General features: G+C 33.8%; 2 protein-coding genes across 2 annotated transcripts in view; one reads left to right on the top strand and one right to left on the bottom strand.

Annotated features, from left to right (window-relative positions):
* Syn (synapsin) overlaps positions 1 to 15,465 on the top strand; it is a 50,570-nt gene extending 35,105 nt beyond the window's left edge. Inside the window, exons 9-12 of the mRNA XM_011633021.3 lie at positions 4,410 to 4,615; positions 4,954 to 5,218; positions 5,295 to 5,541; positions 6,056 to 15,465. Coding sequence (XP_011631323.3) covers positions 4,410 to 4,615; positions 4,954 to 5,218; positions 5,295 to 5,541; positions 6,056 to 6,234 — 897 coding nt within the window. The 3' untranslated portion in view covers positions 6,235 to 15,465. The remainder of the gene's footprint in view (positions 1 to 4,409; positions 4,616 to 4,953; positions 5,219 to 5,294; positions 5,542 to 6,055) is intronic.
* Positions 15,466 to 15,850: 385 nt separating this feature from the next.
* On the bottom strand, positions 15,851 to 17,434 carry LOC105423306 (uncharacterized). Its single transcript, XM_011633009.3, has 2 exons — positions 16,326 to 17,434; positions 15,851 to 15,991 (listed from the first exon to the last, which is right to left on the bottom strand). Exon 1 carries the CDS (start codon positions 17,372 to 17,374, stop codon positions 16,331 to 16,333), a length of 1,044 nt encoding a protein of 347 aa, XP_011631311.2. The 5' UTR covers positions 17,375 to 17,434; the 3' UTR covers positions 15,851 to 15,991; positions 16,326 to 16,330.
* Between the last annotated feature and the right edge of the window lie 2,272 nt (positions 17,435 to 19,706).

Below are 19,706 nucleotides of genomic sequence, written 5' to 3'. Positions count from 1 at the left end.
ATCCGTATATCTATTTTATTTCTATTATATTTTCCAAAATTTGACAAATCTTTATGAGAATTGATTGATTTTTGAATTTAATAAAAATAGATTTCTGTCAATATATTATAAATGTTTATAGAAATAAAAACGGAAAGAAAGATATTAGATATTACACAAACAATATAATCCTATAATTGCTAATAATATTTTATATTTTAAATGTGTATAAACATAATCGTTAAATAATTAAATTAATTAAAATGTTTAATTAAATAAAGATTACATCTTATTTCGATCTCGTGTCTTTAATATTTCTGTGCACATCTTATAAAATATAGAATAACTGAATGCATTTCCGCGTATTTTTTAAACAATGTTATATTCTTCTTTGAAACTTTTATTTTACGTTTAGTCGGATATTCGAATTTTCGCAAACATTTGTTCGCAGGGAGAGACGTGAAATTCTAGTTCATATATCTCAATCCCTTCTATAATCTGATTACGAATTTCGACTTGTTCAATCATACAAATCGAATTTCGACCCAAACAGCTCTCTATTCCTTTGCTATTCGTGATGCATTCGTCCGGAAGTTGCATAGAAACGATCGTATTGTGAAACGTACTTGCATCGCGATGGAAATCCAACAATTCGATGTACAAATTACCTTTCTCCGGTGAACCTTTCTTGTGACTTCTCCGATCGTAAACTTTCCGCGCACTTTCTTCCTGTTCCCGCTGTCTTTTTTCCACGCTCGTGATCTCACAAATCAACAAGCATAATAATTACAAATTGAAGCCGCGGGACCAATCGATAGCGCCAAGAAAACTGCACTCGCGCTTTTCCGCGGCGATCCGATCTTGAGGAACCGGCCACTTTCTCGCGCGCACGAAGAAGGATCCTCGTCACGAGATAACATCGATCGCGAGAAGAGAAAGAGAGAGAGGAAGCGTAGAACGGGATCGGAGGGATTTTCTTCCTCTCTCTTTCTCTCTCTCTCTCTCTCTCTCTCTCTCTCTCTCTCTCTCTCTCTCTCTCTCTCTCTCTCCACGTGTGTGCCTTTACACGAACCTCGCACTACGTACGTATCTCGCGAGCGAGCGACCGATCGCGCGCGAGCTTCGAAAAGCAATGCAAGCGCGAGCGACACGCTGGGCTCTCGTTCCTTCCTACGTTCTTACATCGGACTCCCTGGCTCGTGCTCTCTGCCCGTCCCTCTCTCCCTGGGCTTTCCCTGTCCGTCTACCTCGTGGTCTCTCTTTCGCTCCTTCCCTCTCCACCGAACGTGCACACTCGTTCACCATCGCTCGTTCTCTTTCCCGTCGCTTCCTTCTCTCTTTTGATGTTTGATACCGACGTTCTCTATCCTCGTTGTTCTTTCTCTATCAATGAGGCACGATCATTCTCCTCTGATGATTTCTGATCTCGTCGTCCGCATTCGTCTCTTCCTATTGATTACAAATCTTTTGATCTTTCCGCTTCTCTCCTTTCTGAAATGTTCTCCATCTTTCATGATTCGTCCTTGTCTTTCGCTTGAAGCCGTTCTGATTGCTCCAGTTTAATCTAATCTGCTCTTCCGCAATTGAGGCAAAATATGAGCGAAGAATACACTATACATAGTTTTCTATAGGAAATTGGTTTATTCGGATAACGTTTTATTGGAGATCAATGTTTTATTTTAATTGAAAAGAAAATATGTCAAATTATATAATATATATATATATATTAAATTTGAAATGTGAGAACTTTAAATGATTTTCCTGAAGGGCTATGAGATATCTCTTTCTCTCTACAGACTATTTGAATGCACGATCAATTTATTAATACTCGGTTCGTTGAAATCTATGTGTGAAATCTATATAGCTCTGTCTTGATAAAGACTTCCTTGTCTCTTTCGTATGGTCGTAATCAAGAGAATATGATTTATGAAGGTCACTTCCCTTCTGAAGATGACCTCAAATCATTTCCAATTTCATAATCCCGAGTATTTGCTTGATCAAGCTTTTGACATTTAGGATCCTATTTGTCTTCTTCTTAAGCTATTCTCAAGAGATGCCATTACGGAGTTGTACATACCTATCGTATTTTAAGAAGAGGTAAGAAAAAGACAGTTTAATGCGATACCTTGAAGACCACCTTGAAATCCCACTACGCGATTATCTCAGCCTGTCTCAAGACTACATTACATCTAAGCTTACTCTAAGTCCTAAGTGCAAGTACTCTCACAATATCTGCTGCTCTGTCTCTCTCATTCCTCGCAAGAGTTTTTACTTACCGCATCCGTTGCCTAGAGTCATGTTCGCCATTTCGTGATCACTTCGCTATCTTTCCGCTACAACAGTCGCCACCTTCGATCAAACATCCACCCATTTTGTTCTGCTATCATCTCGTTTGCTTTTTCTTTCCTTCGTCTTTTATTAGTTCGAGATCAAGATGTTCGCATATATACTTCGCCGTCACGTTCGTTCATCCCACGCCTCTAGTCACAATTAAACTTTCTTCCTAAGTGTTCATGCACGCACCTTTTTACCAATAGCCTAGTAATTTCATTTGGTGACGTTGATATCGTGATATTTATGTTAACAGTAATAGTTACATCTTTTTACTACTAATCTTATTACAGTAAATCTTTTTCTATTTGTCTCTTGCAATCACGACTTTCAGCCGTACACTATTTCTTATCCAACGTGAGCAGCGATATGCGTTTCAACTGGTGTTCAGAAAGCACTTCTTTAACACCCACATGCTGACACGAACATACGTGCTCTCACACGAGCAGATTGAGCACTCTTCAATATTTCTCTCTCTCTCTCATTCCCTCTCTCTTTCTCTCATGCCATGCAATATTACATATATCGCCGGAGATTGGGTCCGGATACGACCGCTCAACTAGCATGGGAGCAAGATACTAAGCAGCCACTTCCTCTTTCATGTCCGTACCGCTTGTAAACAGATCGTTAACGACGAGGTACGCGCTATTTTAGCAGTGATTTCGTTCTCGCAAAAGTAAAAAATTATTATTCGCAAGACAGCAGTGACTGAATATCAATAAGATGAGCCATCATAAATTATCCCGTTTGGAATACACAGTTTATGATACAACGTTCATTACATCATGTAAGAAGCGATATATGCAACTAGACGATATATCTAAATATAATTATATTTGTACAATTATATTATCATATTTTTAAAAATATGATTTATATTTTAGGCAGTAATATTTAATGTATATCTCAAATTTAATATAATCTTATTTTTTATGTAGTGTTATAAATATATTATTAATTTCATTAATTATACAAGTATATATTATTCGTTATATAATGTTTGAAAAAAAATAATACAAAATTTTCTCTTGTATGTTTACTAAGTTTATTAAAATTTAAATATCTCTCTTTATGTTATTTTATTTAAGATAATAAATCAACGGGCAAAATGGAAAACGATAATTAATTAGATAGTAACAGGTAGGTCTAAGATAGATTGAAATGGAGAATACGAAGAATACAAACGACAACTCTAATAAATATCATACGAATTGAATTCACGCGACGTATGCACTTAAGAAACTCACGTTTATGTCTTTCTTTTATCACATCAAGAAATTCCATGGTTATCTATGCTAACGGGATATTCTGATCGTGAGAAGCACGTCTTCTGTTATTTTTATATTTTTTAATTCAATTAATGTAAAGTAAAACAAAAACTACAAATCAATGAATTATAAAAAATAAAAAAAAAATAAGAATTAAATTATCTCATTCTTTTATAATAATATATTAAATTCATATCAAATAATATTATAAAATATAATAACATTGTAACTTTCAATATTTTTATAATCAAGGCTAAATATAAATATAAATTATTTTGTCATTGTTCTAAATAGTGAAATATTACATTTTCAATATACTACCAAAGATTATATTTGAAAAATATGCCAATAAAATTTTATCGCTTCCACATTGTAATCTATGTCATTAATCTCCCATTTATTTTTAGTCAATTTTTATTTATTAAATGTCAAATGACATTGAATAAGACATATACACATGTATACACACACACACACACACACACACACACACACACACACACACACACACACACACACACACACACACACACACACACACACACACACACATATATATATATATATATATAAAATTTCTGACAATACAATATTGCACTTTTAATTATAAATAAAAATATACATAACAAACAGAATATTAAAATAATAATGAAAATTTGTTTATATTCTTAATTATATATACGGTTAATTATAATAATACATGTCATATTGATCAGAACTTGCATTTCTAATCGAACGATGATAATTATGAGAGAGATGCTTATTAACAGGATGCTTGTACGTTAATTATTTCCTAATGATTCATGGAGCAATTATCTATTCTAATTGCAGGTAAGCGCATCTCGATATCCCGTCGTGGTGAAACTGGGCCACGCCCACGGCGGAACCGGCAAGGCCCGTGCGGAAACAAATCAGGAATTTCTAGATCTCGCTTCATTGGCAGCTATGGCGAATACTTACTGCACGGCGGAACCCTATGTCGACACTAAATACGACGTGCACGTACAGAAAATAGGGAACAATTACAAAGCTTTCATGTAAGTCTTTGACGTACACGGTAAAAGACTTTAATATCAAAAAGTAAACAAATTAAACAAAACAAATTTGGAAAAAGTTGAATAACTGAAGAAAATTCTCCAAATTGTATACTTGAAAAAGTTTAAAAGAGACCAGTACGTTTGTCCAAACTTTGGAGTCAAAGTTTCTATAAAAATTAATAAGGACAAAAAACTTCGTCACATTATTTTGTACATACATTAAATAATGAAAATTATTAAAATAATTATATATACAAATATAAAACTTCTAGACATATATGTGTATATATATATATATATATATATATATATATATATATATATATATATTTTTATAGGCGGAAAAGTATAAGCGGAAACTGGAAATCGAACACCGGATCTGCTATGCTGGAGCAGCTTTCTGTGAGCGAGCGACATCGTACATGGATTGACCATGTGGCACAATTATTCGGAGGATTGGATATCTGTGCGATTGAATTGCTGGTGGGCAAAGATGGTCGGGAGCACATTATTGAGGTCAATGATAGTGCTCTATCGTTAATGGGTGATTCTCAGGAAGAAGATCGCCGTCACATAGCAGATTTAGTCACGGCAAAGATGCAGGTACATGAATTATTGTAGATCGATGAATTATTGCGTGGTTGCAATCAATTCGTCAATTAAAAAATATGATCTACAGGTTTACTGTCGACCTCCGAGCGTACTGACAAAGACGGCCTCGCGAGGCTCGATGTCGGGTTCTAGTCAGGTGAGTAGTCCTGTAGAAGATCGAACTGCACCTCCAACTGCACCCTTGGGATCTCATGGAAGTATGGGTTCCATGGCCAGTATAGGGAGCTTAGGTTCCTTAGGTTCCACCGCACCAATAACAGGTGATGTCACCGTATCGGATAGTCATCATCAGTTGCAACGGCGTGACTCTCAAGGTATCTACTATATATATTTTTTTAATCCCTCGGACGTAATATGAAAATAATATATGAATAATAAAATTTGATACAAATACATAGTAAATATAGAAATAGTTAATTGATGATTATAATTATAATTAATTCATATTACAATAAAATTAAACTAATTTAAAACACAGCATTGTTTATAAATTTATACACTTATATTTTTTCCTTCTTTTTTAAAAGATAAAGATAAATTCTAAAGAAAAATTACAAAAAATATATATATTTCAATACATAGTTTGCATATTCTTTATTTCAAAATCATATTAGAATAGAACAAAGAATATTATTATTATCTAGCTGCTCTTTGAAAGCGAAAATATTGCGGATTAAAATACGCAATAAAATTCTGATTATATGAGTAAATTAGAGAATTTTGATTTGTTTTTATATCTCTCACATAAATATTAATTTTATTCCCGGTCCTTTTATATTTCAAAGCACTTTTGTTCAACATAACATTTTTCGCTTTCAATTTTCGCAGCTTCTCAATCAAGCACAGTGAGCAGTGCGCCGTCCGTCGGCCGACGCACCGAAGAACCACCAATATCCAGAGTGCCGTTCCATCGACAAGGTAGTCAGTCGCAGGCCCAGGGTGAAGATACCGAGGACACCATGAAGAATCTGCGAAAGACCTTTGCAGGGATTTTTGGCGACATGTAGACCACAAGATATGGCCGACGTAGCGAGAGCGTAGACGTCGGGAGCTCTCGCGGAGAGGTAGCTAATGATAATAAGTCGGCAACAATAACACGAACTCACGAAATTCTCCGGCGATCCCTAAGCATGTTCCACGATTGAAGCGCATCCCGACGCGCCGATTCGTGCGGAAGTTGATGCGAAGCATGCAGATATCTATATATTTGCAGATTGTCGTAACTCGAAACTCGCGAAACTGCATGCCGCGCGAAATGCACTCATCATTTAAATTTAATTGAAAGTTATTAGAGAATGAAAACTTTTTACCGTTCGCCTTCCAATTAAAGCACTGAAAATACAAACACTAAGTCGCACGGTCTAAGGCGCTAAAACAAAATACTTAAATACTTGGTTCGAGTTTCTTCAGAACTTGGATCTGGACTTAGTCTTGCATCTTCAGTGTTTTAATCACGAACATAAATCAAGCGATTGCAGGCTTTAGTAAAAAAGGTGAAAAATAAAGATTTTCCCTTTTAAATAATAAATTAACATGCTGTAGGAGTAGGTTATATATATCGAGGAAATCATGATTATCATCATGATTGTGCGAATGTATACATTGGAGAATAAAAAGTAGGTTCTATGTAATCCGTATACACTGACGAATTAAATAAGAGCTAGGCAAGTTCAGTCAAAGAAAATGATAACTCATTTACTATCAGCTTGATGTCAGTTGAATTGCTACTGCGATATCCAGTGAAACATTTGCGTCAATCGCACATAACGCGCTCTCTCACTATGAAAACAGGAATCGCTCCGTAGGCCCCTGGCATCTCCTCAACCGGTTTTACTTCGAGCACCCACTTTTAGGCTTAACGTTCGGATCGTCGTGTGTCATATTGTCATTAAGGAAAAGGCATTGCGAGATAGAAATTAAGGCAGGCAATGGGCGTCTTTTGGGCGATCTCGCAGTGTTTGTAAAAATATTCGTACGCCTATGTCATTCGAGATAATCGAAGACGATAAAAAAAGAGGAGATTCGGGCATTATTCTGAACATTTGGCTAACCGAGACTGCAAGCGGTCGTTTGGTTTCATCGAGGACTACAAGTCGAAAATATGTGTAATTATCCCTATTATTAAGCGCACAAGTAGTTATTAAGATAACCAGGGATGGGCGAAGTTTTTCGATATCGCGAAATTGAATTTTTCAAATCTAAATCCAAATCCGCGAGTTCTCTGTCCGACAATAATGAACAAATCGAAAAATCAATTCGCGGCACGCTAATAAATTCATAATGAGAATATCTCATGTAGATCCTCCAATTGATGATGAAAATTTATCGCGCATCCCGAAAATGGCGACATTTTTTTCTCTTAAATTTTCGCATGTCATGTGATCGTTAAAAAGCGATCACATCGACGATAGAAAATTCATGAAAATTTAGTCGCTAGAATTTTAGCATTAAGGAATCATATACACGATGGATATTGGCGCGATGAAACAACAAACTGTCAAGTTTGTCGAGTTAAACGAAAATCTGGCATGCAATCGTATAACGCGGAACAATATAGTCCCAATACATAGATCTGCAAATATATACATATACGCATATATATGTGCAAACAGGCGGAATGTAGTACCGACAAAGTATATCAGTTAAACGTAGCTAAAACTACGCGGAGCACAGTGCGAAGAAAAGGCAAGTTTCATCAGATGATCGATCAGATTTAATTTAATAAAATAAGACTAAAGAAGGGATCACAGGAGATAATCGACCGTGGTTTCAGCTCTGAAGAAAGGAAGGATCGATATTATTGCGATAGTTATTGCGAATATAAACTCTGCTGATGAAAGCAGTTGCCAAATGTGATAAAACATTCAAGAAATATTAATTAATATATAATCAGATGAGAGAGATAGAAATAAAAATGAGGACGTAAACTTAAACGATAGATAAGAAGATCGAAAAGTATCAATTTATTTGAAAATACCTTATTTGAAGCGCTGATAATATAAATTGATCAAATCACATATTTGCTCCAAATAAAGTAAATTTAAAATTATAATATTTAATTATAATAGTTAAATAATATTTAAATTGTAATACATAATATCACAATATAAAAGGATAATTATGTGCAACTAATATAAAATAATGATGACTATAGAAAATTTGTTTTCTTAATGTACATGATCTATTTGAAATTAAAAAATAAAATAAGATTTCTAAGATTTTTAAACAACTTTTGTGCATTTCCTTGACTAAGAATTAGAATTTTACAAAATTGAATTTTATCTATTTGTATCTTCAACGCTTCATATAACTTCATATAAAAACTCTAATTAACAAAAATCTGATATTGTACGATTCTGTCATATCTCTTTCGCGGTTTTCCAACTGCATTAAAAATAAGTAACTGACGGTTTGATTTTCATGTGCCTTGACACTGAAGTGTCCTTCGTATCACGTTTTTCGCGATATCAAGAGATGGTTGAAAAATGTAGCGGATAAAAATAATTTTCGGAAAACGTAAGTTACGACGACGCTGGTAAATTTTTGCAACGAGTTGGATGAAGTAGACATATATGGCATTTTGAGCAGATATTGCACTTTATCGCATGATCTATGTACTTTTGGTCGTTTGTACTTTTTATAAACCTCATTACATTTGTACATTTGCTGAAACATTTGCTGTTTCTTCACTGATATTCACCGTGACGGTGAAGCGTGCACCGTCCAAATTTACATTTGTTACAACATGTGTGCAGTATCGAGATAAAAGAATACGTTATATAAAAGTAAGTTCTTGTATATATCATGATTTCCGGGATAATCGCGATCCTAACAATTTTCAATTCCGCAATACGTGATGATAGATTGTCTTCCGTGCGTTGCGAACTGAATACTTTCAGCAGCGGATCTCGTGCAAGTAAAAGAGCTGTCTTAGCCCCTCAATCATACAATCTTCTTTTAAATATGACATAGTTAAATTTTTGTAAACGTAATTGCATTCGTGAAAACATTTAAATGCAATTCGTACATTAGAGATCTCCTTTTTCTCCTTATCATTTTTTTGAAAAGTTATTTTAAATCTAGCGAGTTTCGTGATTAAGAAGGAGGTTTGTGCAATTAAGGATCAAATAAGAATGCAAAGACTGCATGAAAGATTTAACAGTTTGAAACAGATCTCCGATTCCATTTTCAGAGCTGACGCTACGGTACGGAGAAGAGCAATCAAACAATCATAATTACGTCACTGCGTGGAGATCAATTGATCAGCGCTAAATGTGTAGACGCGGTTACAGATTGAAGAATATCTCAGGGGTGCGAGTCTGTAGACACTAGACAAAGTAGGGAACTAGAAGCGGCAATTGCGTGATCACGCAATGCAGCCTAGTCAAATCACTGACGTCGATTGTAATCGACAGAACGGATAAAGTTAGGATGTTCAGAGAAATCCTTGTAACACTGTGATCCTCGAGATTGTCTGTAGGAAGGAAAATTTTGCGCAAGTATCTTGTTCGACTGATCGCTTTTCTTAATAAATTTTTGTATATGTAATGCATAAGTTTCTCTTTTTTCAATATTTTAAATATTTTGATACTTTTTTAATTTTTTAAAGTCTAATTTCGCAACATTGCAATTTTTTGGAGAAATTTTAGAATCTTAAATATTATGCAACAGTATTTAAATATCTGCTATTAAGTTTTGTGTAAAGTTTAGACAAAGTTTACAATTGTGTAAATTTGTACAAGTGTGATAAATTTTCATGAAAGTGAAAATATATTATTTGATCAGTAGCATTTGCTAATACTGATAGCTCAATTATTAAAAGTATTTTAACAATGTAATCATATTGAATTAATTTAATGAACATTTTCTTACTTGTAACATATCATTTAATATTTTGCTTAAAATATAAACACAAAGCTGAAAGCTCAGTTTGCAACTGTTGCAAAACGATCGCTCGAACAATTGCACGTTGATCTTGACTTAAGCAGCGACACAGAATTGGGCATTTCGTTGCTTAGATCATAACTTATCAAAGTGTTATATAGTGATTTATTTAGTTATGGTGACCGTGTGATGTCGTGAGCAGCAGCCACTATTTTTCATTTTTCTTTCGAATGCACCGATTGCACCGTAGTTCGACTAATAATGCACCAGCAATATCCGTAGATTAGCACGATAACAATATCGCACCTTCAATTCTCTAGAATACTTCGTGTTATTATGTACATGACTACGCCACAAATAAAAGTCGAGTAATAAAAAGTGGATTCTCTTGCCGCAAAACACGCGAAATTGATTTTATCGACTCATTAATCACAACATCATAGGTGCGTATATACACAGCACGCATATAATATTCCATATAAAATCGCCTTGAAGAGAATTCATCGTAATTTTATTTCTAATCATCTCTGCCACCTTTCAGCCGAGATATATCTTCGTGTTTTCGATATTATTTCTCCTGAATCACAAATCTTAAAAATATTGTGATTATGTCAGAACCAGTTAGATAACGCGAGATCCCTCAACCTCAACAGAGATTTACAAAAATGCAGTTACGAAGTAATTCGTATCGTAAGACGATGATAGGCCGTGTAACGCTAAGCGAAGATGTCATCAATACAGTAATAAATTAGTGATTTCCATAATCGATCGTTGTAGACACAACGGCACGCGGTTGTGGACGATTCAGCATCGGAAATCGTCCGCCACTGTAAACTCGTGTTCGTCCTCTCCTTCGTCCAAGAGAGAACACGAGCTTACTGAAGAATCATAAGCCTCCCCATACTCTCGACGATCTTTCGATTATAGCGAGAGAATCGTGCAATAAAAAAAGTTATGGATTCGCATGTTTCACGCCTTTATATTATATAAGGCTTATATATGTATATATATATACATATATATATATATATATATATATATATATATATATGTATATATATATATACATATACGTATATATAATATCTCTTTTACTGTGCTTTCTGAGCATTCCGTCACTGTACATCGAGGAGAAATCTCTTACGTACATATCATATTGGCGGTACGATCGCTGAGCTTCGATGCCTCCTTTCCTTCTCTTCTGTTTGCTTTAGACCAGCAGTAGTGGCATGGGGTCGTTACGATGCTAGCATTTTTCCCCCTTACCCTTTTCTATCCAACGAAGGTGATAGAATAATTAGATGTACTAAATATACGTGTTATTATACGAATTGCCATATGTGCACGGTGTCTTAAGATTAACAAAAAAAAAGTTTTTGCTAATTGTCCGCTAATTGCTAAGATCATTCCCTAACGGTAGTTAGAAAGTTAGTTGTAACAATTTAACTAACTTTAACTGACGTCTATGAGAATAGTTCTCATAATGTCACACAAGACTCTATGCTAACTACTGCGCAGTTAATAATAAGCGATCGGATTGTTACACTTAAAAAAATCTCGATATAGAGAATAGAGAGTTGCATTGTCCTTTTTCATTTTATTTGAAGCTACTATCACGAATGTGCACGAACGTTAATTGCAGCCGCGTGAAACACCAAAGTTTTTAACTTTATAAGATGTAAGATTTACAACGAAAGCGGCAAGAAGAGCATTATAAGCGGTTGTATATCTTTATTTCGTATCTGAGTTGCGGTAGGCCAACAAGATAGAGTACGCATCATCGATTTACCCCCGATTACACGACGGCTCGTCTCTCAATAATACTCAATGCGTATCTCTGTGTGTGTAACAAACTTAATGTTAAAGTCGGATGGTAACTCGAGGCGAGAAAAGTAACGATAATAACTAAGTAGGCGTGTGGGCGGACGAATATGTACGTCGCAGCCCAATACTGTGCATTACCTCCTTGATTTCAATGCGTGCTAGCCCAACATGTATGACATCCAATCATACACATACAAACACACACACACATACACGAAAAAAAAAAAAATTAAATCGTAATTAAATCGTATCATAAAGCTATATAAATAATATTACTGTATCGTATAATGACGATGTTATTTAATCCGTCATCATTAAAGTCAACTAAGCGGCCTATCAGCCAGGAAAGCAAGATACTGAGGATATGTATTGCGCTAAGATTTCAGAAAGACACACGTCTAACTAACTTATTGTAGATTCGGGATAGATATTGATAGATTTATTGTAGATTAGGGATCTTGGAAAATTTACATAATCGATCGAAGCGTCGTATTATGCAAAATATATATATATATATATATGTGTATATATATATATATATATATATATATATATATATAATACACATATATAAATCAGAACAAATTCGTAGATTAGCAGACGAGTGTTGATGAAAGGGCGGCCGTGCTCGTCGCGCTTTCTCGAACGGAATGATCCTTATTGAGCGCGTTGATCATGCTCCCAAAGAGCGAAAAGGAGAATCGAAACGTGACGCTTCGATGCTCACGAACAGACCACCCATGTGGGAGAAAGGATTAAATCGAGGTCCATGGATCGTCTCGTTGGCCGCCACGTGCTCGAAAACCGCCGTGACTTTCGAATTGCTGACATTCACGCAGCGGTCGACGTTTCGATGAACCTTGAATCGAAGCTGAATACCGGCGGTGATGACTTCTGACATTACCGCGTGCGAAGTGTGATTCAACTGTCACGAAAAAAAGAAATGGTGAAGTTATAATGAATGATGAGCATATAATTCGTTACGCTTTGTGATAATTTCGAAATGATTAAAATGATGCTAAATGTAGCATTTCGAGAATGATTTGAATAAATAATGATCTTTTTTATATCTATATACGAAATGTGGTTATATTGGTTACTCGAAATGTTTCAGAATAGACTCAATAATGTCATTATTGTTTAGTATCGTATAATTTATTGCAATTTGCAATTATTTTTTATAAAACGTAACAGATTAAGTTTAATTATCTGGAAAATCGATCTAGTAATTTAACAAAGTAAAAATAATATTTATATAATTTTTATTTTGTTAAATTGCTAGGTTATATGATTATTCCGCTTATATAATATATCCAAAGTAGAGATTACGTAATTTTTTTGGTATAAAATAGATTAAACATTATTTTCATAATTTGAAATAAAAAAGATGACGAGATCGGCTCCCTTATCAAGAGTAAGATCGAAAAGGAAGCAGATCGGTAAGAGCGCAGTCGATAGAATCGCGAACGACACGGTTCGCTTCTTTTTATCAATGAACATTGACATTAACGTATTTTTAGTAGTTCACTGAGAGGACAACGAAGCAACAGAGCGGATACGTGTCCTGAACGGTGGAAACGGGTGAAAGCGAATGGAAAGAAAGAAATCGAAGGATGACTATATAAAACAATATCCTATAGTATGCCATGCACGCGTAGATAAGCGTGTGCTAAAGTTATCACTAATCATACGATGAAAATCTGTATAAGTAAGTAACGGAATAAATGCGATGAGGGAGAAATTAGATCACACACATAAAATGCGAGTTCTATCTGTCATCGTTAATTATTAAGGATTATCAGAGTTTGGTAAAGCTCCAAGGCTAAAACGAGTCAAATGTAATGTTATAAATTTATAGCCTCTAGCGAAGTATGCGAAGAAATGTAGTACAATATTAACGAGAACGTGTATAAAAATATATAAAGAGTATATAAATAATATATATATATATATATATATATATATAAATATATATAAATATGAAGATAAATATATATAATATATAATATATAAATGCAAACGCATACATAAATACAAATATGTAATTATTCCTGTGGTATGCAATGTTAATCATTAGACACACGTCCAGATGCTCGTTGTGATCGTGCTTAATGAAAGTTTGATCATGAAAATGTCACTTACGAATATATCTTGAGATCTTGCAATATCTTGATAGTGTGAGAGCAAAACCTGAATATAGTTGCGTCGATAAAAATTTGAAAATTCTATTCGTTTGAAAAATTGATCAATTTAAGCCGCTCTTAGCGAGAGCATCGAGCATGATAAGCAGCGAGCATCACGTGATCAATGTTCAATGATCGTCGAGATCTTCTTCGCAATAGTTCACGAAATGAGATGTAGAAGTAGAGAGTAGATCATTTTCGGGGCGAGACGATACCTCAATCGAAGTATGCTGTTTTTTGCCTAATGTATGCTATTATAAAAATGGCATTTGATGCAAAATATCCGATAAATATCGAAGTTCAATCGGGTATAATTATCAAATTAATTTTGAATTTTGAAATGCATTTGACTCTCTATTCGTATATGCGCCTATTTGTAAAATTTTTGTATCGGTATTTTATATGCAGTAAACGTGTACAAGAAATTCATGTCGTCAAAGTGAAACGTAATATCGATTAAGATTTTTCGATTATTAATCTTAATCGTAAAATGGTAATCCATCGCGATAATTTTTATTTAACTCTCATATGTAACATTTTTTCAAGAACAACGATTTAATGATACAAGTATGGACAAAAACTTTGATGAGATTTCTGATGTTTTTAACATTTTATCCGTATCGTTCATAGATGTAATAATAATAGGTTTTTGGAATGTTCAACATTTTGATGTGACTCGTAATTAACCAGACAGAAATATCAATAGAATAATATCAACTAACGTGTCGCAGTTTTCTGAATAACAAAAAAGGAAAAAAAAAGATGAATGTATCAGTCATTACTCATCTCTCATCATTCCTATTGCCATAATAGATTATAAAACATTTCCAATGTTTCCTAGTCATTATGGTTGTTATGATAAATCTTACTCTTAAATGTGTTAAAACAATAGATTGCGACTATAAATGTCCATTATGTTAAATATACATAATATATATTATATACGTTACGTTGCCATTGGAGTTACCATTACTAATATATTACCACATTAATGTGAAATATAGTAATTAATACGAGTATTGAGGTGTTTTAACTGCGAAGTTATAAATATTAATGTGTAATCGTCATAACACTGTGTACGCGCAATGTTTCTTTTCCAATTAATGATTATTAGGCGATACGTATAGATAAATCGCATCGATAATAAAATAAAAAGGAAATGAAATGATATATTAATCATTAATAATTACTCTGCAGCAATGATAACAAGCGAGATATACATAATATGCATTAGATAGACGGGGCGTTGTATACTTCAAAGATGCCCCGATGTAGAACCTGTTACATTATTATGTTTAATGCAATACGTAAGCTGAACTGTAATAATAAAAACATATATAAACGTCACATGCATACGTTGTTATTTTTTTTTTATATCCCAATATATTTCGACATCCTCATCAACGTATAAAACACCTAAAATCTTGAAGTTTAAAGAATTTACAAATAAAGATAAATTTTAAATATTATCAGTATCTTTAATTTTTATTTTCAATCTGTCTCTAAAAAAATAACTACATATATTAATAATTTCTATAAAAGCAAAATAGAAGAGAGAATAGCATAGTATACATAAAAAAATGAGAGTATTGATCAATATTCAAATCACGTGCTACATAATAATAATGATTATATTAAAAGTATATCAAATTACAAAATAACAAAATTTAGAACAGCTGCTTATCGAGTTCTGTATTGAGAGAACAATTCCTGTACATTCCTGCACGATTAAGCTCGGCACTGAAAGAATTGTTTCGGGGATAATAAGACGTCGGCACTGTATGAATCGTCGGTGCATACCATCCATAATCCATAGAAGTCTTCCAATAGCAAGGATGAGGAGGATTGTCTTGACCGTAACTTCTAAAAACTTCTGAAAAATTCCAAAAATCGTTAATGACAAATTTAAGTAAATAATAAATGTAAAAAATAATATATATACTTTTGTGAATGTATATTAAAAAAAATATTTTTCCAAACATTATACTTTTTTTATTTATTTAATTATTTTTTTTGTAAATTATATAAAAAAATCATAACCATATTTATAAATCTTTGAAATTTATTAAATCATTGGATATTAAAGTAAATTTTAAAATCACAAAATATATATAAATATTTTTTATATATACGGCGGGGTGAAATGTAATTTAAAATTTTTTATTTTTTCGGACGCATGTTTGTGAATATAAAAACATCTCGCTTACGAATTCTAGCTGATATACGAATCGATTCCTCTAGTATATGAATCAATCTCTGTACAATTATATGGTAGCTGATACGCCACGCTACTGCACTGATATTGGCCGTGTACTTTTCCAAAATCATCCACTAACGAGCCGTGTATTCTAAAGCCGGGATCTACAGTTATATTTTTCATTTTCGCAAATGCCGCCATGTCCACGTAACGGAGGTCGTTGTTGTTCAAAAACAGGAACAGTAAATTATCCAAGCCTTGGAAGGTGTCAGACTTCAGCACTGTTAACTGATTGCCGTTCAGCCAGAGCGAGTTCAGCGACTTCATGTGCCGAAATACATTGGCGGGAATCGTTCTCAGCCGATTTCTGCCCAAGTCGAGTTCGTTTATCTCGCTGAGACCGCGGAACACGTCGGGGTGCAAGATTGAGATCTTGTTGTGCGACAGATAGAGAAGGTCTATATGCGACAGTCCGTTGAATGTGCCGATCGGTATCTCTGGTATATCGTTCGAGTCCAAGACGAGAGTTTCCAGTTGTCTGAGTCCCCTGAACATGTTCCTCTTCAATGTGAGTTGATTGTTGGTGATATAGAGCTCATGCAACTCTGAAAGACCCTTCCACATACCGGGTCGCAAATCCGAGATGTTGTTATGGTCCAATAGTAGAGTCTCCAGATTGCTTAAACTCGCAAAAGCACCCTCTTCCACGTTAATGATCGTATTGTTTCTCAGGTCCAAGTAAGTAAGTTGGTCGAGAATGCCGAAATAATACCGGCCAATATTCGATAATCGATTGTCGCGGACATAGAGAGCAGACGAATTGCTGACCTCGGCGAAGGCGTTTTCAGTGATGTTAACGATCCCGAGGTTCTCCAGATGCAACTCAATATCCTCGATCGTCTGAACAGCGTTGACGTCCTCGAAAGCGACGCTGTGAAGAAAATCACCGTTCTCCAAACAGACATACAGGTGGTTGTAAATCTGACAGTCGGCGTCCTCCGTAAAAACATCCGCGACGTAGGTCGATAAGAGAAGATAAATGAGAAAGAGGAAGCACATGGTGTGCTCGCAGAGACTGGTTGTGCACTGACCTCATATGCATCGAGGATTTCTTCGCGAGGTATTATTACGCGAATGTATACGTATCAGCGATAAGTTATTATTATTATATACGTACACAAATCTATCACAACATAACATTTCGCATTATCTTAGACCTCATAATTAATTTATGAATTATCGGAAACGCAAAACGGCGAGTAATGTTACCTTATAATAATTCTACTTTAATATTATTTATATAAAAAAATTTAATTGCTCACCCGTTAACCAAGATAAGTAATCAAAGAGTAAATAGCTAAAAAGTTATATAAATTAAATGTGATTAACAATAATTAATACTTATTAACGAGTTTAAATAATTATTTCTCATATTATTTGTAATTGCAATTGCAAAATTGTAATTGCCTATGCATATACCTATGCATGTACGTGTGTGTGTGTGTGTGTGTGTGTGTGTGTGTGTGTGTGTGTGTGTGCGTGCGTGTGTGTGTGTGTGTGTGTGTGTGTGTGTGTGTGTGTGTGTGTGTGTGTGTGTGTGTAAAGTCACATGTACTTCTTAAAATTATTTTTACTATTAAGAATAATAATAATATTAAAATAATGATTTTTTTTATTAAAAGACGTAAGAAATTTGCTGCGTAATAATAATAAATTTTACAATAAGTTAAAAAATATGTTAAATAACAATTACAACAAAACTGTTTTCTTAAAAAAAAAAAAAAAAACAGTTTCACTGAATATGAATTAACATACAGAAATCTTTGATTTTATATACTTTACAACAACTCTATATTTTACAGCAATCGATATATCTGCATATCAGAAAATGATGAGGAATTATCAATGATGAATAACAAGTTCGTACTAGAATTTCATACTTTATACAATGTGCGTCGATAAAAAATTCAGGCGCCGCTCAACTCACATATATTAACTTTGTGTACGGTTTGCGATGAGTTACTTGCAAGGGATATATTGGAAAATACATAAAAATGCTCTTGGGCAGATAAGATTTGACGAGTGCAGTGATCGGCTGCGCCAGCTTATTAATAGCTGAATATTATCATGCTAGCTACAGACGACTTCTGTGAACCAGAATATACAATCAAACAGTATATTACGAGAAAAGCTCTTATATATCATTAATTAGTTTTATTCACTGATTTAATTTAACAGTAGTCTCGCTACCAATAATTCTATGTTGTTTATTATATATTTATTTAAAACTTTTTAATTAAATTATTTACGAATTTTTATTATTTTGTTACGAATTTAGTGTAATTTATTCACGGTATCTGGAAATACCATTATTTCTTCATGTTTATACGGATAGCTCAGGAAACTTTGAAAAACGCACGAATGAAACACGTCCAAAGAGTGTAGGAAAGATATCAGATTTACATAGCAATTTAATTGAAAAAAAGGAACCAGCGGCATCGTATTACGCAGTTGAATTTGCAATATAGAGTTTGAGAGTGGTAACATGTAGATCGCATCCAATTACGTCCGAAAAAAATGAAATTCACTTGTTTCTACATATCGCATGCTGAAACGTTTTCCGATTATTTCGCACTAAAGAATTTAACTTGAGAAGAAGTATTATTTAATAAATTAATTTCTGAAAAACTCACTTGGATATATGAATCTTGATGGAAGATTGTAGGTTCGATAAACCTCGTCTGTACGTGGACCAAGCGGGGATGATTTTTCTTGGTAATCCAAAAGTTTTTCGTCAGTACAAGAGCACGGTGTATTCACCATATTCTCTATTACATTAACTTAACATTTAAATTTTGTCAAATAATCTTCAATAATCGGTAAAACACTACTCATTTGAATTCACTCCTAGAAGCCAGCCATAATTTCTCGGTTACTATAGAAACGATTCCAGCATATACGTAATCGATTAAACTCAAATATACAAATATAATGTTGTACCAAAATAATTATCTGTTACTTGAATTTTAGAACATTTGATTTTTTAATTGTATCAATCCTACAGTTTAGCCAGTTTAGCATGACAATAATATGCAATATAAATTGCATATTATTGTCATGATAAATCATTAAGGTATTATATTATTAACAATAATCATTATTAGCTATTCATGTTGTATCTAATAAATTAAAGATAAACAATATATGTATACTAACGTTGTGGTGTAATTAATAATTTCCTATTTTCCTTCCTATACAAATATGGATGTATAGAGAAATGATATATTCATTCACGTCCAATGCATTAATCGTAATAAATTAGAATTCATCATCTAGACAATTAATTATTTATTAAAAGATATTAAATCTGTTGTAAATATCTCTGTTAATA

The sequence above is a fragment of the Pogonomyrmex barbatus genome, unplaced genomic scaffold, assembly GCF_055798465.1.
Source record: "Pogonomyrmex barbatus isolate J1 unplaced genomic scaffold, ASM5579846v1 scaffold3, whole genome shotgun sequence".
In the NCBI taxonomy this organism is placed as follows: domain Eukaryota; kingdom Metazoa; phylum Arthropoda; class Insecta; order Hymenoptera; family Formicidae; genus Pogonomyrmex; species Pogonomyrmex barbatus.
The sequence above is the reverse complement of the archived record's forward strand: the minus strand, read 5'-3'. Positions and strand labels throughout refer to the sequence as shown.